At 46.1% G+C, this 27,601-nt stretch overlaps 1 protein-coding gene across 1 annotated transcript in view; it reads right to left on the bottom strand.

Annotated features, from left to right (window-relative positions):
* Nucleotides 1–27,601, bottom strand: part of tmem178bb (transmembrane protein 178Bb) — a 78,247-nt gene that overhangs the window by 31,105 nt on the left and 19,541 nt on the right. Inside the window, exon 2 of the mRNA XM_061029977.1 lies at nt 295–408. Coding sequence (XP_060885960.1) covers nt 295–408 — 114 coding nt within the window. The remainder of the gene's footprint in view (nt 1–294; nt 409–27,601) is intronic.

Below are 27,601 nucleotides of genomic sequence, written 5' to 3'. Positions count from 1 at the left end.
GTTTGATTCCTGATCTAACGGGAACATCGAGAACCTGCTCATCAGAACAATCAGCTGCTTTCAGACCGACAACATGTTCCTGCCTTTAGAGCGTCATAATTGGCTGAACAGTCCTTTAAGTGGAGACTAAACGAGAGCACTGAATAACCAGCAGCTCATTTACTGTCGGTGTTCATCTTCATGTGTTCTCATGTAAATATACGTCACAGCAGAAGAACTTCTCAAAGTGAGGACTCAAACAGCCTGCAGAGAGGACGAGTAACGTGACGTAACGGGAGAGGGTTTCAGACTTACGGAGGGAGTGCCACTCGTCCTGCCTTATCGTCTTGGTGATGTTGTACGAGAGGTTTTTGGGTATCGTAGCCGAGGAGTAGTGATACTTGATGTAGGAGCACCGTGCGATGGAACCTGGAGAGGAGACAGAGAGAGGAGAAGTTTAAAATACAGACACCACACACACACACACACACACACACACACACACACACACGAGGCATGAAGGAGGGTCACCCATCACACGCACTCAAAGCTTTCTGAAGAACAGATTCAGAGGAAGATGAACGCCTTGGCCTTCCTCCATTGAAAAAACATCTTTCATGATGGTAGCGTTTGAATGACAACATGTATCGTGCAGGTAAGACAGTTTGAAAGCAGCGCCTAATATTATAACATAATATTCACACAGCAGCACTGAAGAGAATCTTTTCTGTTGTTTTTGGATACAGACTTTATCAATTTGAGGACACATCACAGAGTAAAAATTACACAAGCAAAGATCAACAGAGGAGGAGACAACGACAGGAAGGGCAAACAAGCAGCTTTAGGTCTGATGGTAACACTTAATAGACACCTAACCCTGTTTATTTCTTTCACACAACGGGTCACACCTACACGCTCACACACTGATAGTAGAGCTGAGTAAAGAGTCCATCAGTATTAAAAATCAATGTTTGCATTGTGACACTGGAGGCTGAGAAAACATTTACAGATAGACGAGAGAGAAAGAGAGAGAGGAGTGTGTGCAGCTCAAGGACATCTATAGGGGGAAGGATAGAGAGTCTATATCGGAATGTTTGTTATAACAAAGAAGAAGCTTTTCACTCATCCATTCATACACGTTCACACACTGACAAAGCAGTGGGAGTAACTTGGGGTTAAATGTCTTGCCCAAGGACACATCGACATGTTGCTGTAGGAGCTGTTGATCGAACCCCCAACCTTCCTGTTGAGAGACTACCGACTCTACCAACTGAGCCACACAGGCGCTGACAGCAAGTGACCAGAGGTTGAGCACAGGTGCTGACAGGAAGTAGACCAGAGGTTGAGCACAGGTGCTGACAGGAAGTAGACCAGAGGTAGAGCAAAGGTGCTGGCAGGAAGTGAGCACAGGCAAAGTCTGCTGAGTTTGTCTGCTGCAAAGGAGGATCTCTGGATTGTGACTTGGGGCTGGGTTTCTTCAGGGCGAGATGTTGGAGCTTTATTTTAGCTTTGTCCAAAGCCTGCGTAGATACTGACAGCCACGTCTGTACCACGAGAGATGGTCAGATCAGCCAATCGGATCACTGACAAATAACATGGTGTAAACTTAAAGCGCAGTGAGTCTCCTTTATCTTCTCTTGTTTCAGTAAGTTGCCTTTTTGTCCTCCATCTTTTAGATTCTGTGGCCTCAGGGGACTCCTCACGGTCGAGACTAAGAATGTAAAGACAGCTCATGATAAGTGAAACATAAAAACATCTATCTCAGATGTGCAGCTGTTAGGCTCCTCCCACAGGTGTGACCTCACAGGTAGCACTGATGAGCACAGACCTGGGATAAAACTGACGGACTCCCTTTGGAGAAACTTAAGGTCGTGTTAAAAGTCCACCTGACTAAAATCTAGAACAGACCAGCAGCTGGTGCAGGTGTTTTCCTTCTCGTTTGGCATCTTTGTTCTGTTTTTATCGTGTTTAATCTTTTATATAAACTCTACCTGGTGTGCTGTCTCGCTCTCTCTCAGTGAACAGATTTACATCTTCAGGGACTTCCTGGTGAAAATCTGATTGTTCCTGCAGTCAGAGATAAGATTGTTCCACCGAGTCGAGATTCTGCAGAGTTCTTAAACTTCCCAAACTCTGGAAAAACGTCTCCTTTCTCCTCCAACAATAGAAACCTGCTGTCGTGTAAAAGTCTTTTTGTGTCGACGCTGCAGAAACATTTCTCTCACCTCCAGCTCCGACACAAAGGCTGTCAGAGGAATCCTGTAAGAGCTCTTAACTCATCAGCACAGGAAGCCGCTCATTCATGGGTAAGTCTCTGTTTGGAGACGAGTCCTTGTTGGGGGGGGGGGGGGGGGGGGGACTGTTTCACTGATAAAGTAAAACCTGAGTTTAAGTGACAGTCACAAAGATTGATGAATGCTGACTGAAGGAGCTGCAGGAAAAACGACAGTGACAAGAGATAATAAGATCATTTTTTTTAGACACAAGAAGCTGTTTTAATGTTGAACTATTTCCTGACCTTCAAAGTACTGCGACCCCGTGAATAAATATTCCTCCCTCTGACCTGTAAAGATGTCACTGCATTTAAAAACCCGCTCATCGAGCAGCTTCCAGAGGATGTCTGGGTGTACTGAGCATCTGACTCTGAATCTAGAGATCCCCGTTTGTTATTCTGTTCCGCGACCAAGAGTCAAATGAAGTTTCCCTGAACCCGACCTGAAGAGTTTAAGCCGTCTGAACATTCAGTCAGGTCAAAGATCTCTCTCTCTCTCTCTCTCTCTGATGGTACACCTGCTGACGGCGGGATGAAGGAAAGCAGACGGTACAGCAGCTCTGTGACATTAAACAGGTACAGAGTTGGTTGAGTTTGTTTTAACTGAACTGAAGAGGTGAGGTGTGAAAACGCCCTCAGAGTGTTGCTAACCAGGATGTGATTTTGTGTCTGGTGCAGAAAGAGCGGCTTCCTCCTGACATGTTTCTGCTCTGATTATCTCGGGCACCACCAAACCTAAAGTCCTGAGAGACAACACCGCTCCTCCTGTATCTCCTCTGTCCTGCAGCCAAAAACACACATACACACACACGCACACACACACACACACACACACACACGGGAATAAACATGCAAACCCAGGAGACCACAGCTGCTAACTCAGTAATTACCCGTTCATGATCATCAGTGGTTCAGTGTCTCACAGACAGACTGATTTATCTGATGAAGCATGATGCAGGAGCTGGTACGGTTTACTTCCTGACCAGTAACTACGATAACAAGTTATAAGCCAGGTCAGATCCAGACCTCAGGAGGTTTTCTGATAACTCTTGCCAGTACGCCTTTAACTTTTAACTTAAGGCCATCACAAGGTCATAACAAACATCCCCAACCTGCTCCATGTTAACTCAGAGCTGCTCTCAGTGAAGGCTTGGTGTTAGCTCAGAGCTGCTCTCAGTGAAGGCTCAGCGTTAGCTCAGAGCTGCTCTCAGTGAAGGCTCGGTGTTAGCTCAGAGCTGCTCTCAGTGAAGGCTCGGCGTTAGCTCAGAGCTGCTCTCAGTGAAGGCTCAGCGTTAGCTCAGAGCTGCTCTCAGTAAAGGCTCAGTGTTAGCACAGAGCTGCTCTCGGTGTTAGCTCAGAGCTGCTCTCAGTGAAGGCTCAGCGTTAGCTCAGAGCTGCTCTCAGTGAAGGCTCGGTGTTAGCTCAGAGCTGCTCTCAGTGAAGGCTCGGCGTTAGCTCAGAGCTGCTCTCAGTGAAGGCTCAGCGTTAGCTCAGAGCTGCTCTCAGTAAAGGCTCAGTGTTAGCACAGAGCTGCTCTCGGTGTTAGCTCAGAGCTGCTCTCAGTGAAGGCTCAGTGTTAGCTCAGAGCTGCTCTCAGTGAAGGCTCAGTGTTAGCTCAGAGCTGCTCTCAGTAAAGGCTCAGTGTTAGCACAGAGCTGCTCTCAGTGAAGGCTCAGTGTTAGCACAGAGCTGCTCTCAGTGTTAGCACAGAGCTGCTCTCAGTAAAGGCTCAGTGTTAGCTCAGAGCTGCTCTCAGTGAAGGCTCAGTGTTAGCTCAGAGCTGCTCTCAGTGAAGGCTCAGTGTTAGCTCAGAGCTGCTCGCTCCGTGTTAGCCCAGAGCTGCTCTCAGTGTTTGAAGAATCTTAACTGAGACTCTGTCGATCTCCTCGGCTTTATCGCAACGAGGTCAGCTGATGTAATTGAAGCTCTGAGAGGATCTAGGTGATGAGTGGAGTCAGAGATCGAGCGTGGATCTGACGGGGCCTCAGAGACCTGCAGGGATACAAAATAAAGCTCATGACCCTGACAGGAGGCTCATCACAGTAATCTGACTTCTATTACCCGACCAGCTCTCCTCTGATCAATAAACCTCCTCTCCTCACATTAAGGAGACGTCTGCAGAGAAATGCATGTGCACATTGTGCTGCTTTAAAGGCAGTTCTTCTTCTGCAATGTGCTCAGAAATCAGTGTTTGTAATCAGCGCTCGTTCTCATGAACATCAGAGCCAGGCGATCGATACTCCCTGCAGACTCTGACGCCACAACTCTCCTCCTTTTATATCGGTTGTTGGAGAGAGAAAGAGCGTGTGAGCGGGCGGATGATGTTTCCGTCCTGACAAGTGGTCAGAGTCCATTAAGTCAAAAGAGATTCAGAGCAGACGAAAGCGGAAAACAACCATTTTCACCTGTCAGAGGCTCGACGAGAGGCAGGAGAGGAGCTGTGTCGCCTCTCTCAAAGGAAATCTGTCAAAGAAAAACTGGAGAGAGTTTGAGCATCTGAGAATCTAGAGTCCCATTAATCCCCCTCCATAATACTTCTACAGACACAGACTCATTGAACACCGGAGCCTGGTTTCCCCCCCCCCCCGACGTCCTGCACATTCACAGACTGATTTTTATGGTTCCGAAAAATCCTTTAGAAGCATCAGAAGAAGAAAATCAACGTGCATTCACGCTTTCCTCTTGGACCAAAGTTCAGAAGGACGTGCCGATACATAAATACATCTTCTGAATGAATGATTGCATTATTATCTATGACGTCCAGGTGATTCAGATGTTTCTGTAATTAATGTAAGCATCATTAAATATCCGAACGCTCAGTAAAGGAAGCATTAGAGTCAAAAAGCTGAAATCAAGACATAAATCGAGCTCTACATCCAACATCTGCTCTGACACACTTTATTCTGATGTGAGGTCACCTTCACACATTTAGACTCTGTTCCGTACAGACGGCTGAACGAGCCCGAAGTCTGACAGTGAAAACAGGCTGCAGACTTTTTTTATCACAAGGTCGTCCTCCCCGCCTCAATGTCTGCATTTAACTCGACACTGCTGCACTGCAGCTGAACCCGAGTCTGAAGTAATCCTCACACATTCAACAGTCACAACTTTACAACGCCAGAGACGCAGCACGCAATCCGAGCATCTTTCTGTCTCCTCTGCAGATCCACTGATGGTGATGATGATGATGATGGTGATGATGGTGATGGTGATGATTATGGTGATGGTGATGATGTGATGGTGGTGATGATGATGATGGTGATGGTGATTATGGTGATGGTGATGATGGTGATGGTGATGATGGTGATGGTGATGATGGTGATGGTGGTGATGATGGTGGTGGTGGTGATGATGGTGGTGGTGACGATGGTGATGTTTGTGGTGATGGTGATGATGGTGATGGTGGTGATGATGGTGATGATGATGGTGATGGTTATGGTGATGGTGATGATGGTGATGATGGTGATGATTGTGGTGATGGTGATGATGATGGTGATGATTATGGTGATGGTGATGGTGATGATGGTGATGGTGGTGATGATGGTGATGGTTGTGGTGATGGTGGTGATGATGGTGATGGTGATGGTGGTGATGATGGTGATGGTGATGATTGTGGTGATGGTGATGATGGTGATGGTGATGATGGTGATGGTGGTGATGATGGTGATGGTGATGGTGGTGATGATGGTGATGGTGATGATTGTGGTGATGGTGATGATGGTGATGGTGATGATGGTGATGGTGGTGATGATGGTGATGGTGATGATTGTGGTGATGGTGATGGTGGTGATGATGGTGATGGTGATGGTGATGATTATGGTGATGGTGATGGTGGTGATGATTGTGGTGATGGTGATGATGATGATGATGATGATGGTGATGGTGATGGTGATGGTGATGATGGTGATGGTGGTGATGATTGTGGTGATGATGGTGATGGTGATGGTGATGGTGTTGATGGTGATGATGGTGATGGTGGTGATGGTGATGATTGTGGTGATGATGGTGATGGTGATGATGGTGATGGTGATGATTGTGGTGATGATGGTGATGGTGATGATGGTGATGGTGATGATGGTGATGGTGGTGATGGTGATGATGGTGATGATTGTGGTGATGATGGTGATGGTGATGGTGATGATGGTGATGGCGATGATGGTGATGGTGGTGATGGTGATGATGGTGATGATGATGGTGATGATTGTGGTGATGATGATGGTGATGGTGGTGATGGTGATGATGGTGATGATGGTGGTGAAATGTTTAAGGCGACCTCCCCCCTGACAGATTTGAATGAAACAGAGTCTGAGGTCACAGGAGGATATGTGACCTTTGCAGACATTAATGTTATTCAGAAATAATGACCAGAGGCCATGACAAAAAACACAAATCTATACAAGTTACATATCTGTCTGTTAGACTCGTGTCCATCGACACGGAGAGGACAAACATGTTCCTTCAGGTTCAAAGATCCATCTCATCAAAGTCAGCATCAACAGCATCTGCTGATCCTAACATGACTCACAAACCAAACCATACACAACAACAAGTTGGATAGGTGTTGCCAAGCAACACTTTCCAGCAGAAAGATCTCGATGTTTTCCTGCAGAAACGAACATGACGTGTGCTGAGAGCGAGGACAAAAGCACATCCTGAGAGTCTGCTTCTACAGAGCGCTTCTTTTAAATGTATTCACGCCTCAGGTAATCCAGACTCCCAATTTAAATATTCATAAAGGGATGAGGCTCCACACAATGCTCCTTCAAAAACATTTTCAATGCAGCCAGTCTCGACCGTTTCCAAATATTTACCTGAGTAGGAGCAATTATGTATTCGCTCCAAAACAAAGTCATTCTGTGTGGGTCACTGGAGATGTGAACTAACATGAGTCAACAGATTTTTGCAGCGATGAACAGCCGTTTGTTCGGAGTGCCCGCGTGACTCAGACCGAGGCTGGCCAGAACGCAGGAACATGTTGAGAGAGGAGGAAACAGAATGGGAGAAACACGGAGGGAAATCTGCTTTTTGTACGGCCAGATTTCACAGTCACACAAACCAACCGCAGACCGGATTCATTTTGACTTTGTGATATCCTCGACTCTTTCTTCTGTCTGTGTTAGAGCGTAAACGCTGTAAAGACGTCTGATGTGCAGCGACGACAGGGGAGAGGAGATCCAGCAAAGGGCCGAGGACCGGAATCACACCGAGGACTCAGACGCTGCAACAGGGTGCCCTACGTTCCCTTTAGCGTCATTGCATTGCATTGCACAGAGATTAGGACAAGCAGTGACGCACCTCACTAAGCGTTAGAAAAAAGTGTGAAGAATGTACATACAGGTGGAATAAATACAAGAAGTCATAATTTGTAGAACAGAGAGAGAAACAAGAAAAGGATTTCAGTTCAAGTACTAAGGAAGCGCTGCCGTGTTGCTCAGTCAGACGCAGCTATAGAGGGAAAAGATCTACCTGATTTAGTGGTTGAAAGATTCCTGCAGCGCAAACAATTAAAAAGCAACAGTACTGGTGACACCTTGGTGCAGATTTCTCAAAATGACTGTAGATGTTGAGCATAAAGTATAACTGTTCTCTGAACACAAACGACACATTTAATATCATCTTCAGCCAGAACAAATAATTCTGTTTCCTTACCTCACTGCTCAAACAAAGGAAACAGAAACAAATGTTAAAGAGGCTCAAATGTCCCACATAGTGTTTAACATCTCTCTGTGTGTTTGTCTTCATTACACACACTCAATCAAGTAAAATGATCCAAACTTCCCTTTAACACATAAAGAAAAGTGAGAGCACAGAAGAAAATGACAGAACCAGAAGGGACGTGTTCTTCAAATATCACACAAAGACATCGATGCAAAGACAACACTTTCCATGTGTTCACTTCACGTTTCACACATTCAACATGAGATCGTGCTTCTGAACACGTTAAATCAACGTGGTTCTCCTGCAGCTGTTCGAAAGATGCAAACAGACTGGATGTAGCGCCGAGTCCTTTGGAGACAGCCTCTTCTTAATAAACATGTTTACTGAGTGTGTGAGTCTTCACGCTCTCAGGTGTGCAGAGTGAATGTGGACGATCTGAGGGTGTAGCTGTGCGTGTAGAAGAAACAGAGGATGGGGTGTAATCTGATGCCCGCCCTCTGTGATACATTTAATATCCTCCAACATCAATCACCATCTGCTCCCCGGCCTGCAGCTGCTCTCAGAGTTTGATTTCCTGACAGTATTCACCTCTCTGCTGCCTCATGCTTCTCATCCCTCTATCTTGTCTCTCGTCTCTCCTGCTGGTCTCTGCCTCTCGTCTCTGCGTCCCATTTCTCCTGCTGGTCTCTGCATCTCGTCTCTCCCGCTCGTCTCTGCGTCCCATCTCTCCTGCTGGTCTCTGCATCTTATCTTCCTGCAGACAACGACTCGGCGGATGTCTTTTCCAAAAACCTCTGGACTTTCCATCAGGAGACACTTCACATTGCACAACATTGGAGTGTCCCTGCTGACACTGAGGCATTCTGCTCCCGCTCTCCCAAATGGATTCTAACGCGGTCATTTTAGCCAAATTGCCCTTCAGCCTTCTGCACACATCTCGGAGGCAGACACCATTTCCTCTCTGTAACAGACAGAGACGGGACATGATTGTTTGGAGGAAGACGGTGTTTGTATTCAGATCTGCTCAGGGGACTGTGTGCAACGTACACGGCCGTATTCTATCGCTTACAGGTCATTAACTAAGAGTTCAGCCTCAATACCCTCCTGAAGTTATTGAACCTGGACTATACTCTTAATATGCTTCAGCTGACTTCTACCTTATGAAGGGCTACATAACAAAATGCCTCTGAATCATACACAAAGACATCTCATGTTGCTCATGTGGCTGTTCGACATCATGTCTATGTGGATGTGATCTATTAAAACTTTTTTGAAAATCATTACGAGTGAGATGGAAAAAACCTTCCCGAACATTACAGCTGATGGACTTCCTGTCCGTTAATGGTCTGCAGCTTCAGGAAGCTGTCCGATGATCGATCAGTTCACTCACATACTCTCTGAATACCTGCGTCATCCCGGCATGACTCACAAAACCGTTCATTCATGCTTCATCATGCGCAAACACAGAGCCAGGAGGAGGCACACACCCAGACAACGACGGGGTGGTCTGAGGTCACACATCCCCCCCCGATTGGCCAACCAACAGGTGCATGCTGGGATGGCTTACATGCTTAATCTTCATGATGAATCCTCGGCTGCATTTTGCATTTTCCTCGAAACATAAACTTCAATATTAAACATGTAAAACAAGGTTCACTGATGTGAAAGATAAATATGTGACTTCTGTAAAGTTGACAGAGAAAATTCATAAAAGCAAAATGTTTGTGTAAAATGATTATTGTCTGATTCCTGTGTTCTGATTGGATAACATCCCCGGTGTAAACCTGATCCAGCTGCCTCGTCCTGTCTCATGTAAAGCGCTCTCTCTCTCTCTCTCTCTCTCTCTCTCTGCCAGATGGAGGTCCTGCTGCAGTCAAGCCCTGCATGGCCTCATTTTCCTCTGACCCACTTCCGCTCCTCTTCCTCTTCCTCCTCCTCTGTCTATCATCCCCTCTCCCACACCCTCACCCACAGGATTAGAACGAGAGCGAGCGAGCGAGCGAGGAGGAGGAGGAGGAGGCAGCGGTCCTGATGCTGGACGAGCACAGCCTGCATCTACAAACAACATCTGTCTTTCATTTTATCTCTGTCAATATCCTCACACAGAGAGGCTCATAATGCTGCATCACAGAGGTGTTAGAGCCACGTCAGGTGTGTGTGTGTGTGTGTGTGTGTGTGTGTGTTTATGTGTGTGTGTCTGTAGTTGTGTGTGTGTGTGTGTGTGTGTGTGTGTGTGTGTGTGTGTGTGTGTGTAGTTGTGCATGTGTGTGTAGTTGTGTGTGTGTGTGTGTGTATGTGTGTGTGTGTATGTGTGTGTGTCTGTAGTTGTGTGTGTGTGTGTGTGTGTGTGTGTGTGTGTGTGTGTGTATGTGTGTGTGTGTGTGTGTGTGTGTGTGTGTATGTGTGTGTGTGTGTGTGTGTGTGTGTATGTGTGTGTGTGTGTGTGTGTGTGTGTGTGTGTGTGTGTGTGTGTGTGTGTGTGTGTGTGTGTGTGTGTGTGTGATGCCTCACAGTAGGTCTTGCGTAGCTGTGAATGTGATGGTCGCTGACATTTAGAGGAAGTTAAATTGAAACCCGTCAAACACTGACTCTGCCACTCAGCTGATGTTTCAGAGAGGACGAATAGAAACAGTGCTTGTGGCTGTCATAACGTCCCATGTGCGATACGTTTGTGATACCAGGAGTTTTAAAGCGAAGCCGTCTCTGTTATTTTGATGATCGATGGAATCTAAGCTTTTCTAAAAAAAATGCAACGCTGAATACTTACTGTCTGTGTTACAGCACCACTTGAAACTGTTTGTTTGTTTTTGTTGTGTTTTCGTTTGAGTTTCTGAAGACTAACGTTGATCCAAATGAAGTCTGAAACAGAGGCAACATGAGCAGAAAAGAGTCAACAATCAACGCAGCGGCTTCAGCGAGGAGCGACGTCACCAGAGAGAACATTTGGCTTGTTTTTTGTTTTTTTTTAGTTTATTTTATGTAATTTGGGTTTGCATTTCTCTGGCAGGGGCCCAACAGTGGAGTTATTTTTAGTAATTCATGATGAATCCCCCCCCTCGGTCTGCCTGACATATGAAGATGTGCAAAGAAGAACGAGTTAAAATCCTCCTTTCCTCTGATGAGTTCCTCTGCTTCTCCTGGTGTTAGTCGGAAATGTGATGGAGGCAGAAGAGTCCGTCTCAGCGTGATCCCGTCATCGTTTAGCCTAATTCAGCCTCACACAGGCCTGTCAGAAACACTCCTCCAGTAATAACCAATTAGAGAAGAGGAAACCAGGAGCCTCCCCCTGTGGAGCTCAGCGGGATCCCATCACAACCGATCCCTTACGAAGCAACAACTTTTCACATCTCACCAATCTGAAGCCCACAAACGCGCCTGAAACCCCACCAGGCTGCAGAGACGCCGTCTGAAAAAGATTCTGTGTTTGTTTGTTGATGCATTTAGAAGCACGAGGACGATACGAGATGACACCAGACGAACGGGACTCCTCCCCGTTAGAGACGAGCAGGCGGTCTTTAACCCATAACCCCCCAGCACACACACTCTCTGCAGCAGAGCTCTGAAAACATGATGACATCATCTCTCTGGTCTCATTCTAGACTCTGCCTTTCAGTTTAGGGCACCAGCCCCTCCCCCCATCACTAATAGCCATCCAGCTGTATCACGGGGGTGGGGGGGATGGGGGGGTCCTAAATCTGTCCTGAGGCTTCGGTTAAAGACAGTAATGATGGATTGACTGCAGCATTTCTGTGCTCCCCCCTTCTCCCTCTCTCCCTCTTTCCCCCTCCTCTGACCATGAAATGATGGACGTCCACTGTCTTTATCACCTCAAAGAGGACGTAAGGAGAAGGAGGAGGAAGGAGCAGGAAGGAGGAAGAAGGAGCTGGAAGGAGGAGGAAGGAGAAGGGAGGAGGAGGAAGGAGCAGGGAGGAGGAGGAAGGAGGTGGAGGAAGGAACAGGAAGGAGGAAGGAGGAAGGAGAAGGAAGGAGGAGGAAGGAGCTGGAAGGAGGAGGAAGGAGCAGGAAGGAGCAGGAAGGAGGAGGAAGGAGGAAGGAACAGGAAGGAGGAAGGAGGAAGGAGAAGGTAGGAGGAGGAAGGAGCAGGAAGGAGGAAGGAGAAGGAAGGAGCAGGTAGGAGGAAGGAGAAGGAAGGAGCAGGTAGGAGGAGGAAGGAGCAGGAAGGAGGAAGGAGAAGGAAGGAGCAGGTAGGAGGAGGAAGGAGCAGGAAGGAGGAAGGAGAAGGAAGGAGCAGGTAGGAGGAGGAAGGAGCAGGAAGGAGGAAGGAGAAGGAAGGAGCAGGTAGGAGGAGGAAGGAGGAGGAAGGAGCAGGTAGGAGGAGGAAGGAGCAGGAAGGAGGAAGGAGAAGGAAGGAGCAGGTAGGAGGAGGAAGGAGGAGGAAGGAGCAGGTAGGAGGAGGAAGGAGGAGGAGGATCAGACGTCCACATGCCTGTGCTAAATGTTACACATCTCTTTCTGTCGATATCCCAGTTTAACTCTCTTAATCTCTCCACATCGTCTTCTGTGTGTTCACCTCCGACAGGACGTCCAAACGCTGACTATACTGAGCTAAGATCGGCTCTGAAAGAAGATCAACCTTCAAAGCTTTCTGTCAAACAGCTGTGTCCTACTCTGTCTTTGGGAATCACAAAAGTTTAACCCAAGAAACAAAGTGCGAGAGTCTGCAGAGGGAACGAGCGAGTTAACCCCAGTCTTCACTCAGTCTACTCTGAACACAGGCGTAACATCTTTATTTGTTTAAAGAGTTAAAGCAGCTTTAAGCCTGACAGGAGACTCAAAGAGTCAGAGTTTAAAAACACAGGATCGATCTCTGAATCCAACCAACGGAGGATTCTTCTGCCCTCAGTGAAAACAAGCTTCAGAGTCACAAAAACATTCTGCTCATCCAGAAAAAGTCAGAATCACAGTCTGAACACTCGTATCTGATCTGAAACCATATGTCAAGTCAACAGCTGGATCAGTAAATATCTTTGCTGTTTCATACACAAGAGATTAAAAACAGTGACAAAGACAAACATGGCAGGAACACATCCTGTGCACACATGTTCACCTAATGATGCAGAAACTACACACCAACATGTGTCAGTTTCCTCCAGAGGTCTCTAAACCAACACTCATGAGCACCAGGCGTTCACTCACATGTTCAAATGAAAGGTTATCTACACATTAACCCGACAGTTACCACTCTTATCTCTTCAACACTTAAATATCTTTGTTAGTTCAGGCTGGATTGAAGCAAGAAAACCGAGAAAGAGTGACACGGGAGACTGCTGCTCACATCCTGTTTCCTAGCAACAGTCAGCTGTTGGCTTATTTAAACTCCGACCACGATCTCTGCAGAAACCTTAAACATGTTGTTCCTTTACCTCCCGATCGGGTCAGTGTGTGACGCTGCTGTGTGTGCAGGATCGTCATGGAGGAGATGAACGTGATGCAGCCGCTCGCACAAACAGAGGAGACATTTATTTCACTTATCTAAAGAGACAGAGCGTCTCCTCAGCAGACTTTCATTTGGATTAATAGATGGAGTGAACAGAGTGACAGTCAGCAGGGACAGAGGCAGGAGAATCTCACCGTGTTCAGCTTTTACTTTAGTCCAGGAGAAACTCTGCTGTGGTGTGTTTTCGCTCCTCGAGGAGCTGCGAGCTGTGACAGATTTTTAAAAGCTTTTTGAGGCTGGAGGGATTTCGGTCCCGTCTTTTCTGTGACCGACTTCACCGTCACTGTCAGCGAGTTTCTGCACTGTTAACACTGCAGCTGGTGTTTTAATTTGAAAGCTGTTTTATTTCATGTCAACGTGAGCTGACAGCTGCTTTCATGGAAACAAATGAGTCGTTGAACGCAGCGTGTCTCTGTGACCTTGGAGGAGAAGCAGAGAGGCTGGTGGGTGTGATGAGGCAGACCTTTGACAGACAGAAAGATTTACTCGTTAAAGACCGAGACCATGAGCGTCTGATGAAGTTCAGCACAGGAACACAAACATAGACCCAGGAGGAGAAAGCCCAGCAGCTCTCTGCATCCGACCTGCTTTTACAAAATCTGATGCATTTATAAGAAATGTCAGGCGTAGCCCTCAGGTGTGAGTAACCTTTCCGTCCACAGCCGACCCGAGGAGTTCCCCACCTCCACACAGGAGACCTCTGAGCTCCACACCAATGAGATGTCACAACGGTTTGCACAGTGATGTGTTTTTAATGGACTTTTGACTCCGCAAAAGTAGTAAAAGAAAAACACAAAGCACGCTCAAATAATTCTGATTTTGGACTCAGGGTTGTCATAATACCAGAAATATAAAGATAGAGCCAAACTGGGCCCCTCCTCCTGGGCTCATCGCCCCCAGAAGCTCACCCTCTCTGCAGGACGTAGTGTGTACGTTTACTGCTTGTACCTACACTGCAAGCACAAGCTAACCGCCGGTGTTTGTCACCGGCCTGTCCAACAGGAAGCAGACCAACTCCACGTCCACGGGTAAAAGACAACACAAGGTTCACCCTCGTTTAGAACAAGCTTTATCCACTTGGTGTTTCTCCTCACTGTCATTATATTTTCTCGTCTTTGCTGCTACGTCTGTCATCCACTCCTAAACTCAAAAAAAAAAACCTCAATATTTAAACGTCTGACAGAAAACGTTCTATTTGAGGAACATCTTCTCTTTTTAAGATTCATTTGTATAATTTTGTAGAACTTGAACATCCAGGCCTGCCAGTGCAAGTCACAGAAGTGAAATCTGCATATGTGAGCTTTATTTGCACACGTTTTGTGCGTGAGTGCATGTGTGTGGTTGTGTGTGTGTGTGTGTGTGTATGATTTGTAGAATGTGTGTCATGCCTCGTCTGCACGCTGGGAGACAGCTGGAGCCGAGCTAAAGCAGCTCTGAGCAGAGCGCTAACCTAAAACGACATCACAGAGCAGCTGACCCACATGCAGTCTGCCTGCGGTTCATTTTTACACTCGGAGAACGTTCATACTTTCACATAAAATACGGATTCTAGTTTGTTCTCTGCAGAGCTCAGACTGACGCTCACGATGACATTAAACACTCTTCATAAAGAGGAATCCAATCATGACCTCTGTGGTACACCGATTCTCTGCTTGTCGTCGTGTCGTTAGGATGAAGCGGAGGCTGAAGCTCTGATGGTTTGATCTCAGTTTAAATTCAAATGAAACTCAAAGATTTCATCTTCTGCAGCTCGTTTCCTAACTCAGAGAAATCTGCGAACTTTGGTACTTTGGTAACAGCTGTTCATTTTTATAATATTGTAATGCACATTGTTTGACTTCAAAGGATTTTTTGGGGCAACTTTAAAATCAGCCTGTTTTTAGCTTCCCACCAAAAGTCTAAAATCTCCCTTAAAGCTCAAAATACAGATAAAAAAGGTGATCATGTATCATCAAGTAAAAGCAATCTGGAGCGACATCAGATCTGTGAGGCTGCACTGAGACCAAGAAGTTCTTTAAAGGTCCAATCAGTAGGATCTGTAGTGACTGAAAAGATAATATGACCTGACTATGACGTTGTTGTGTTACATTGTGTTGTTATGTTGTTGTGTTGCAGTGTGTCATTGTGGTGCAGTGTGTTGTTGTGGTGCAGTGTGTCGTTGTGTTGCAGTGTGTCGCTGTGTTGCAGTGTCGTTGTGGTGCAGTGTGTCGTTGTGTTGCAGTGTGTCGTTGTGTTGCAGTGTGTCATTGTGTTGCAGTGTGTCGTTGTGTTACAGTGTGTCGTGTTGCAGTGTCTCATTGTGTTGCAGTGTGTTGATGTGTTGCAGTGTGTCGTGTTGCTGTGTGTCGTGTTGCAGTTTGTTGTTGTGTTGCAGTTTGTCATGTTGCAGTGTGTCGATGTGTTGCAGTGTGTCAATGTGTTGCAGTTTGTCGTGTTGCAGTGTGTTGATGTGTTGCAGAATGTTGTTGTGTGTCGATGTGTTGCAGTGTGTTGATGTGTTGCAGTTTGTTGTTGTGTGTCGATGTGTTGCAGTGTGTTGATGTGTTGCAGTGTGTTGAAGTGTTGCAGTGTGTCGATGTGTTGCAGTGTGTCGATGTGTTGTAGTTTGTTGTTGTGTGTCGATGTGTTGCAGTGTGTTGATGTGTTGCAGAGTGTTGAAGTGTTGCAGTGTGTCGATGTGTTGCAGTGTGTCATGTTGCAGTGTGTCATGTTGCAGTGTGTCGATGTGTTGCAGTGTGTTGATGTGTTGCAGTGTGTCATGTTGCAGTGTGTCGATGTGTTGCAGTGTGTTGATGTGTTGCAGTGTGTCATGTTGCAGTGTGTCGATGTGTTGCAGTGTGTCGATGTGTTGCAGTGTGTTGATGTGTTGCAGTGTGTCATGTTGCAGTGTGTCGATGTGTTGTAGTTTGTTGTTGTGTGTCGATGTGTTGCAGTGTGTTGATGTGTTGCAGTGTGTCGATGTGTTGTAGTTTGTTGTTGTGTGTTGATGTGTTGCAGTGTGTTGATGTGTTGCAGTGTGTTGATGTGTTGCAGTGTGTCGATGTGTTGCAGTGTGTTGATGTGTTGTAGTTTGTTGTTGTGTGTCGATGTGTTGCAGTGTGTTGATGTGTTGCAGTGTGTCGATGTGTTGCAGTTTGTCGTTGTGTGGCAGTGTATCGACATGTTGCAGTGTGTTGATGTGTTGCAGTGTGTTGTTGCGTTGCAGTGTGTTGTTGCGTTGCAGTGTGTCATTATGTGTTGGTGTTACAGTGTGTTGATGTGTTGCAGTGTGTCATTGTGTGTTGGTGTGTGTTGTTGTGTTGCAGTGTGTCATTGTGGTGCAGTGTGTCGATGTGTTGCAGTGTGTCATTGTGTGTTGGTGTGTGTTGTTGTGTTGCAGTGTGTTGGTGTGTGTTGATGTGTTGCATTGTGTTGTTATGTTGCAGTGTTGTGTTGTTATGTTGCAGTGTCGTGTTGTAATGTTGCAGTGTTGATGTGTTGCAGGGTGTCGTGTTCCAGTGAGTTGCAGTTTCGTTGTGTGTTGTGTTGCAGTGTGTTGATGTGTTGCAGTGTATCGTTGTGTTTGTGTGTCGTTATGTTAAAGTGTGTCGTTGTGTGTTGATGTGTTAGAGTGTGTCATTGTGTGTTGATGTGTTAGAGTGTGTCATTGTGTGTTGATGTGTTAGAGTGTGTCATTGTGTGTTGATGTGTTGCAGTGTGTCATTGTGTGTTGATGTGTTAGAGTGTGTCGTTGTGTGTTGATGTGTTGCAGTGTGTCATTGTGTGTTGATGTGTTAGAGTGTGTCGTTGTGTGTTGATGTGTTGCAGTGTGTTGTTGTGTAGTTCCAGCCCGTACCTCCCTGCAGCTCAGCAGTAAGAACAGAGGAGTGATGGAGGATAATCTAAACCCTGGAGAGAAGATGGGAGGCTTATTTCACATATTGATGGAATTGATTTTCAGGCTTGAATGGCCAAGTCCAATTATAGTGCCCTTCAGCGCCGCAGAGGAAGAGGAAGGAGTGAGGAGGAAAAGTGAGTCCGTCAGCGAGAAAAGGTTTGGGCTGTTTGGAAGATAAGCGTCGCTGCGTGTCATTGGTTCTGTTTTGATTGGATTCTTCCTCTTTTGATGTTTTTTCCTCCTTCCCTCATATTGTCCTCGTCTTGATTCAGAGTCCCATCTCTGAGAAAACGTGGAATCAGTTCAAGTCTGAAATTTGCATCAGATTTGAATAATGATGACACGACGCTGGCTGCTCCCTCGCCTCCTGTCAGGCCGCCGTTGTTTCACCATCGTCCGCTGAGTGATGGGTCTAGACCAGCCTTCGCTCTCAGGCTGGCACTAATGTAAGCCGTGTAATCCCAGCATGCACCACTCCAAATGCAGGAGGCGGAGCAGATCCTGGAGGCTGCTGGCAGATTCTGACACGTCGTCACGATCTCTGGGCTGATCGGTGGATTGAACATTTCAGAGAACATATGTGCTCATGTTCCTCCTGCCAACATATGTGTGTGTCCTCTGAGGCCTGGAGCTCATAATTACACAGACACAGCTCTCACATATGGATGATTCAACACACTCATGTATGTGTAGCTCTGGTTTTATCTTATGATTAGCTGAATCAGTGCATTGAGAGAGTGTGTGTGTGTGTGTGTGTGTGTGTGTGTGTGTGGGGGGGGGGGTAATTTGGGGATTAAGGTGCACACTTTCAGACAGTCTCTCCTGGAGGATCCATCCCTCCAAAGTGCTGCAGATCCCAGCGTGAAGTGGGCGAGAATGTCAGATTTCAAAAAGTCGGAAACACTCCAGACTCCAGCCCCAATAATCTGACGTCAGAAATATGTTTGGAAAGAAGATTCAATCGTGCTTCAGCACGGTTTGGGACAACTGGGCTTAGTGAGTGCACCCTAAGAATAGCACGTCTGATTTTGCTGCAGCGTTTTAGAAAAAAACCAAGTGCAAGTTGTTTTGAAATCCTGCAAACCGTTAGTTATCATCTGATGTCAATGAAGCTTAATAAATCAGAGTAAACAGATATTAGCAGATAATAATCAGGTCATTGACTTGATCTCTAATCTCAGATACAGCTGAACAATGACCAGTACATGAAAAATTAAATGTAGCACCTCTGTGTTTGACTTGATTAACAGCTGATGACGACTGACGCCCTGAAACAACGGCCTTCACTCTGAGCAAACAAGAGAGCAAAGAGTCGTAGACTTCGTTGGGTATCAAGAGTGGAAAAATTGGCAAACAAGGGTCACTGCTTTGTCTGAGCGCATTAACCCTAAACCCCCCAACCTCTCAGGTGGGGAACTGGGCAGGACTTATCATTTACAGGCGGCAGTTTATATCTTTATAATGCGTTCATGATTAGATATAAACACAATTCAATTTGACCATCTGGACGAGGTTCTTTTCTTCAAAATAGAAACTTTGTACAGAAAAGGACAGATTCAGCTGTCACTGGTGACCAGCAGAGGGGATGATACTCCTCCACAGGAAGTTTGAGGAGTTTTTAACAAGACGAAGATGTCAGACTGAGACGTGAACAAACTGCTCTGTTCATGTGAGCGCATCAGGACGTCTGATTGGACGATTCGGCTCACAGCTGGAGTCCAGACTCTGACTTTAACATGCGTGATTCTGTCTCCTGACATTTCCCGTCATGTCTGTCGCACATAATGAGTCCATGCTGTCACAGCAGCACGTCCTGTGAGAGATCAGCTCCAGGCGGACTGCAGCCCCCAGAGACCGAACGGACACACGGTTAGATCTGTCTGTCTGTGTGTGTGTGTGTCTGTGTGCGTGTGTGTGTGTATGTCTGTCTGACTGACTGTCAGGTAGATCATATCTAATGACTCAGAAGTATCTGGAGGAAACCAGTTTGAGGAGAGTTTCCTCCTTTGAAAACAAAAACCACATCATATTCCGGTCCTCACCCGTCAGTCTGCTCTACAGCTCTTCATAAAAATGAGTCCTGAACTCGATCCAAGCAGAGACCTTTAAAACCTGAAACAAAAAATGATCCTGACTGAGGCGCTGGTGACCTAGAGGTTAGATGGCACCCCATGAATGGAGGCTTTAGTCCTCCTAGAAGGCGACCCAAGTTCAAGTCCGACCTACGGCTCCTTTATCCGATGTCATTACCCACTCTCTCTCCCCCGATTCCCGGCTCTATCCACTGTCCTGTCTAAACCCCCTAAAAATGATCCTGACTGTTGTGTATGACAAATATTAAAGCGCCTCTTCTTCTAACCAAATCACACGTTCACATTCCTGCTAAAAGGTCAAAGGTCGCTCAGGTGAGTTCAGTCCGCAGCAGAACAGATTCTTGTGTCGGTTTGAAGCAGACACTCACGGTGAAGGAAAGTACTCCCGTGTTTGTGTTCGTCACGGCTCCTCTCACTGTTCCTCCTCTACTCTGATCATCCGGAGCACACAGCAACGCATTGGTCGACACAGCTGTCAATCATGGTGGTGCACATCTAAACCAATTCAAACTAAACTTCTCAGCCAAATGACGACTGTTGAGATAAATAAGCATGATTGAACTATAACGACTGAAAATATGTCTAGTAAACATTTATCAGTTAACAGTGAGGAGGCGGAGCTTATGACCTAAACTGCAGCCAGTCAGCAGAGGGAGCTCTGAATGTTTTGGCTTCACTTCCAGGTGGATGTTGTTTTATCCATCTTCTTATGCAGCCTGTGGTCCAGACAAGTTTTTAAACATCTTTAAGTGTTCTCAAACAGGCGCCTGAAGGTGGACAAATGACACAGTCTGCGCTGTTATTGGCTGCTTTGTTGCAAAGCACGAACCTATAATGGAGTATCCCGATTAAAGACATCATTTAGTTCCCACAGACCGTGCTCACACACACACACACACACACACACACACACACACACACACACACACACACACACACACTTTAAACAGAGACATCCATCACTGGTACGGCTCTTCTTCTGGTGACCAACCTTCCCGGGTTTCCTCTCAGAACAAACTCTCCACGCTCTTAATTAACACCAACACACATCCTGTTCCTGTGCCTCCATCTGCACGGCTCCTCTGGGCATGCACGGATGGAGTTTGTGTGTGTCTGTGTGTGTGTTTTATTGAAATTATATACTTTCTTATGCTCCTCTGCAGTGTGCAGTTTTCATTAATCAACTCACTGTGGCTTCAATTTGCACCTTTGTCTCTATCACCTTTGTCTCAATCAAAAATCACTTTAAAGGGACGGCATACGTGCCGCCATCTGATCTCAGCCCACAACAGCGTTCGTACTTCTCCTGCACCGCCCTGTGAAGTAGCTGCATCAGGACGGGGAGGGACGCGGGCTAAAACGACAGATCACGGCAGACCACAGATCGCTGTCTGAGCGATTCTACAAAACCACAAACGATGTGAGACGCAGAAAGCACGAAGCCAGTGATGGATTACTGTGAATGTCCTCGGCTGAACCTCTGCTACACATCAAACTTTAATGCAGAGTCATGTCGTGGTTTGCGTTTCAGCAATCATGACGAGGAGGATGCAAAGGTAACATCCGAGATTATCTGGAAGCATGAAACACCAGAGCGACTCTGTGTTTCTGCTCACAGTGTGAACAGAGAAGAAAGCTCCACAGACGCTTCAGTGAAGACTGGAAACGTCTGTTATCTCACTCTTTAACGAGTGCAGCTCGCCCTAAAGGAACGTTACACACACCAGAAATGAACGTTTTATTTCCTGTATAGCTCATTTATTGTTCCATTCACCACCAGCTGTGAAAACAGGTCAGAGAAAAGCATTTAGCAGCATGACAAATGAAGCTTTAATACAGCAGAAGACACAAATTACAACTGGAATGAATTAAGACAGTGGACCTGAGTGCACACTGAGGCGGTGTGTGTGTGTGTGTGTGTGTGTGTGTGTGTGTGTACACTGAGGTGGTGTGTGTGTACACTGAGGCGGATTGTGTGCAGTGTGTGTGTGTGTGTATGTGTGTGTACACTGAGGCGGTGTGTGTGTGTGTGTGTGCACACTGAGGCGGTGTGTGCAGTGTGTATGTGTACACTGAGGCGGTGTGTGTGTGTGCGTGCAGTGTGTATCTGTGCAATGTGTGTGTATGTGCAGTGAGTGTGTGTGCAGTGCGTGTGCAGTGTGTGTGTGTGCAGTGTGTGTGTGCCGTGTGTGCAGTGTGTGTGTGCAGTGAGTGTGTGCAGTGTGAGTGTGTGCAGTGTGTGTGTGCAGTGTGTGTGTGCAGTGTGAGTGTGTGCAGTGTGTGTGTGCCGTGTGAGTGTGTGCAGTGTGTGTGTGCAGTGTGTGTGTGTGCAGTGTGAGTGTGTGCAGTGTGTGTGTGCCGTGTGAGTGTGTGCAGTGTGTGTGTGCAGTGTGAGTGTGTGCAGTGTGAGTGTGTGCAGTGTGTGTGTGCAGTGTGTGTGTGCAGTGTGAGTGTGTGCAGTGTGTGTGTGCAGTGTGTGTGTGCAGTGTGTGTGTGCAGTGTGAGTGTGCAGTGTGAGTGTGTGCAGTGTGTGTGAGCAGTGTGTGTGTGCAGACTTTGTGTATCTTCATCATGGGATTTAGAAGGAAATATAATGTTAAGTTGGTTCTGTGATGTAACACCTGCTAATCACAGGTCATCAAATGCAAACACTTTTTAAAGCTGGCGACTGAAGCAGACAAACATCAAAGCCTGAAGCAACTGCTTTTAGGTACCCTCATGAGAGTGAACACTCAGTAAAAAGCTGTTTTTAGGGTGTGAAATGGGATAAGTTGTCGCCACTTTTAAAATACAAAGCATGCAGAACATGTTGCCTCATACTGGCACATGCATAGTTCAGTACAGGGAGGCCTGGCAGTGAAATGATCTTGTTAGTCCAGCTTTAGCACCGGGGAGGCCTTGGCTCGCTGAAGGCTGGCTTCAATCGATACAGCTGATTGACACTGATCCACTCAGGTTGGAGTAACGCCGATCCAGCAGTTTGATTTTACTTTTGAACTTTAAAAGGAAGTGATCAATACAGCACAGTTTGCCCTATCAGAGAGATTTTGATTCTGTAAAAGTTGGTCTTATATTTGATCCTGGTTCTTATTCCTCGTGTTTAGAAGGCTTACGTTCAGAATATCACAACGCAACATCATTACTGACCTTCACAATCCCTCACAGTTTATACGATCCACCTGAAACATTGCAGTGTGATACCTATCTGTCTGACCTTGCTGTTTCCAGGGTGCAAATATCCGACAGCGTCCACATCTCACAGAGGATGTAGATAAAGCGGAGGATAAATCCCCCTGCAGGCCTGACACAGACTAGACTGTGTTATTGATCGTTTTTCTGTGAATTTGAGGCCCGTGCACCTGGCGGGGCTCGGCGTGACGTCAATGATCTGCAGCTGTTCTTATGTGCCGTTTCCTCCCTCCTGTTTGATATTCCCGTCCACGCTCGTTCCAGCGAGCCGCTCACAAAGAGATCTGCATAGCGCGGCCCGACGAGGCGGAGCACGGCTGCATATCGCCCGCTCTGTAATTACCCCTTAGCACTGAGCAACTTTGGAATAACAAATGAGCAATCAGTGGTATGTATGCAAAAGGTCTGAAAGAATCAAAACAACAACATGAGCCATGAGCAGGAGGATGGAGCGACTGATCCCACAGAGGCTGCTGCAGTGCTGGCTCACTGAATCAGAGAGGAAATGTTCTTTCTGGCTCCGCCGAGCCCCGGGGAACCAGCTGAAAACACACCGCCAGCTACTTCTTTTTTTTCCCAACACATGAAGCTCTGAAAATTGTGATTAAATTAATTCCCTGCAGTTTGGTATTGAATCCCTCCCCCCCTCCTCCTCCTCCTCCTCCCTTCTAAAACATGCCAGTGGCATCAACATGTCGAGTGGTCAATTTGAGCGTAACACGAGACCTCAGAGAGGGCTGGTTAACATGGAGAGAGGCTGCAGAGAGCGAGAGTTCATTCTTATTGAGGGAGCTTTCTGACATTTTGTTTAACATACACGTTTGTCTCTTTGTGGAGACATGGATGTTTGATTCCACTGTCATGTCTGTACTGTACAAATAAAGTAGGTGAATGTGATGCTAAAGCAAGAAAAAGGTTAGCTTAGCTTAGCACAAAGATGTGCAAAATTCTTGCCACGTCTGGTTCAACTTCGACACTGTGATACGTCAATGCAAACCAGGAAAATGACTCTCAGTCGACATGTCTCTGAAGGTCCCCTCTTTGTAGTTTAGGGTCAATCTGGGTAACAATCCCCCCCCCTCCCCCGCCAACGTTTGTGTGAGAGTTATTTTTGTATGTTTACACCTCGCCGCTCTATAGAAGAATGATTATGTGCACATGCGTACAAAATCACACCGCCAACTACTGGCCTGGCATGTGTACTGCAGCGTTTCTCGTCGGTTGCTCTCAAGATGTTGCCGTGTGAGAGTGGAACTTGTTTTCAGTGGATCGTTCTCGTGTAAACGCTGCCTCGGGGAAAGGAGAAATGGCGAGCAAATCACACAAACAGGTTGTTATGGTGCTTCTGCAGATCCATCCAGCCTGAAAGACGAAAACACTCAATGAACCTCTCTGATGGAGCGGTGAGTCATTCTGGAACTTGAGGATATAAAAGCTTCACACACCTTGTCTTATTAAGGGCCAGTCCGTCACAGACACACCTGCTGATTCCCTCACTACACCTCCCCATCACGCCATCCTAAGGCCTCTGAATATATCCTGCATGTGTTCAATAAATATATATTTAATGTACAGCATATTTCATGACCAGACGCTGGAGAGAAAGTCTGTCCAGGATAAATTTATCTCTATAGTAACTCCTGATCAGGAAAAGATGACAAAACAGTGAAGAACCGTGTCGTCTGTTCACACAGGTGTTCCATGTAAACAGAGACGACGCTCAGATAAATCTCTTGATTTGTTGGAGCTATATTTATCTCTGTGCTTCATGCAGCTAATTCTTCCTAATGGATGCCTCCATGTCTGGCCCTCACTCTGCCTCCTCATGCCATATTAATTCAATGTTACACTCACTGCCAGGAAGCTGAATTCAATTAGTGCAGCAGCATGGTGGAGCTGGCCTAACCAAACGGCTCCCTGACCAGCAGCTCCGCTGAGTAGAACTAATCAGGAGAAGCTGGAAATGAACCGTGGAGGTACGCAGTATGTTTAAAAAAAGAGATCGAGGCTGCTTGTGTTTAGTAAAAAAAACATGAGCGGGAATACTTTGGCTCAAATGAGTCTGGTATGACATAAATGTGTGAAATACGTTGAAATATGTGAATCAACTATCAACTACATTAAAAAAATATTTATCCGAAGAAATAGCTTTTAGTTTTGGGTTCCTGTTGTGCAAGAGAGTTTTTAGAAGTGGCGATTCTTATTTTCTTATTGTGAATGTTTATTTTTGTCCGGAAGCGTGTTTAGGTGACTGACAAGAAGCATAATGGCTGACCTGCAGCGCCCCCCGCAGGCCTGGAGTACTTTTGTCGAGATTCTCAGGATTATTCTTTTGCAGCTATTTCTTTCTATTTCTTACTTTGCGTTGTTTATGTAGTTGCAGCATATCAAAGATTTATGTCTCTGCATTGTTTAAGACTTTTGCATACGTTTCTGAAATCGCTGCGTTTTTTCCCTAATGTTAATCATTCGGTGCCCCTTCTCAGCCATCGTGCTAAAGGGACCCCTCAGTGGCTTCCCACCAATAAACCCTGATTGTAGCGATGTGGTGGAATGAAGTGAAGCATTGATTGTTTTGTATCAGAATCATGTTGAAGTTTAAAATTCTGGTATTGTGTTATTCTTATTACCAACGAGTCCTTTAAACGAGGAAGAAACTGAGAAAGTCAAGCATCCGGGAAAGCTCCCTGTCTCCATACTGACATTCTGCATCATACTAAGTGGAGATTTATTTCAGCACTGTAGACTCAAAGCCTCTTAAAGAACAAAAGGCTTCTCTGAGTTTGTTCTTTCCATCTTTGCAGCTCGCCGAGATCTCCCACAAACTGTCAGGAAAAACTGTCTTTGGATGGACTCGTTTCATGTGGATCCGACGTTTGTTTCCAAACTATATCTGCCACACTTCCTTCAGAAACAGGAAAAATACCAAGAAATCTAAAACTAAAAAACTTTAGTCTAGTATAATCTATTACTTTCAAACAGGCGATCTTTAAGATGTGTAGAGACTGAAATGACCTACAATATAGACACAATCAGAAAGAAGGCACAGCAGAGGATGTACTTCCTGCGTCAGCTCAGGAAGTTCAACCTGCCCCAGGAGCTGCTGATCATGTTTTACACCGCCAACATCCAATCTGTTCTGTGCACCTCCATCACTGTCTGGTTTGGATCTGCAACCAAACTGCGACAGACAAAGACTTCAACGGACTATAAGGACTGCAGAAAAAAATAATTGGTGTCGACCTGCCCCCCCATCCAGGACTTATACCAGTCCCGGGCCAGGAAACGGGCAGGTAGTATCACTGCAGACTCATCACACCCAGGACACAAACTTTTCAAACTCCTCCCCTCCGGCAGGCGTTACAGAACACTGTACGCAAAAATAAACCCATCATATGAACAGTTTCTTCCCCCAGGCTGTCACTCTGATGAACGCTAAACAGACACAGAGTGTCAGACCTGTCACTGTGAAATAACTCTAAACCAAACCATCACTGTGAATATACATATACGTATATATATATATATATATATATAATTTAATTTAAATGACCAATCTATACACACTTATTTATGTAAATACTGTAATTGACATGTTAATTGACCCATCTGTCACATTTTCTTATTTTTCTTATTATTATCACGTTACTTCCGCATCTTTTCTTATGATGTTTATTGTTGATATTTAATGTTGTACCTGTACATATGAGAGCACAGTTCACCGAAGTTAAATTCCTTGTGTCTGTATTGGCATACCTGGCCAATAAATCTGAGTCTGATTCTGATAAAGTGACCTCACTATCTGATCAGACATTAAGGAAACATGCTATGTTGAAGTGCTGGCTTCTCTGACAACAATGCAGCAGCCAGTATGTCCTCCTTCTAACTTTAGATTCTGCTCCTGAATGCTCTGGATTTGTTTGGACCAGAGAAGGTAGGCGGTTTTAAGGCGACCCCCACACGGCCGTTTTGGACGCCCCTCGGTTTGTCAGATATGAGACCAGTTATCAGGTCAAACCAACAGGTGTTGCAGCGATGGAAGCGGGCAAGAGAAGTGGTTCAGATAGAAGAGATTGTACCCGACCTAAAAAGCCTCTGCATGTTTCTAATAAGCTCCACGAGCAGAAACGTGCTCAAACTAGGATCAATGTTGGAGATGCTTTTGAAAAATGGAGAGAGGTTAGAACACAGAAAGGTTTACAGACCGATGCAGAGCTGGATAAACACTGAAGCTTCAGTGTCCACCACATGGCAACCTGTGTGAGCATCGACTGTAGAGAGGAGGTAAGTGTTAAATGAGTTAAATATCTGCTGTGAAAAGGTCTCGTTTGTTTCATCTCCTCTGCTCGTGTGTTCAGATGTCTGGTAAGTTTGAGTTCCTCTCCCAGTGTGCACCTGTGCACTGTCACCATGACTACAACTCGATGTTGTGACATCACAGGCTGTAGTGCACGGTGTTGCAGCGAGGTCAAGGCGCGCTCCCAGCTGTCTCGTGTTGTCGGGGACGTCAGCGTGGCGAGAAAGCCGCTCTGAGCGCTGCGGGGCAGGTAGGTGTTTGTAACGAGACCCGTGAGCCGACCTGACACGCTGAGACTCGACACCACTTGGCTTGAGTCAAATCCTCACACACTTGCAGTCCAGCGCACCAGCATGTGTGAATGTTTGCTCTTTAGGTTTAAATGCTCTACTTATCTGTACATTTTTGCTGCCAAGAATTTGCTCCTATAAATAAATCTCTTCGGGCTAACAGCTTTGGAAAGCACTTCCCCCAAGTCAGGACCTGCAGCAGCTCATCTGACCTCTTGTTGATTTTCCATCAAGGCCAACGGGAGTAATGGAGAGCTGCTGATTCCTCCGAGGACGCTGTTATTCCATCAACATTCTGATCCTTCAGAGATTCACTGATGTTGACCTCAACCTTTCCTCTTAAATATGTGCATATACAGCATTTGAAACAGACAGTAAAGACAAGAGGTCAAGTCTGAGCAAAAAAAAAAACAAATCTAGCAAGGAGGGAGTCGGGCAATCTGCTGCAGCTCGACCAGCAACAATATGAAGAAAATGGTTTTATTAAA

The sequence above is a fragment of the Labrus mixtus genome, chromosome 22, assembly GCF_963584025.1.
Source record: "Labrus mixtus chromosome 22, fLabMix1.1, whole genome shotgun sequence".
Classification (NCBI taxonomy): domain Eukaryota; kingdom Metazoa; phylum Chordata; class Actinopteri; order Labriformes; family Labridae; genus Labrus; species Labrus mixtus.
The sequence above is the reverse complement of the archived record's forward strand: the minus strand, read 5'-3'. Positions and strand labels throughout refer to the sequence as shown.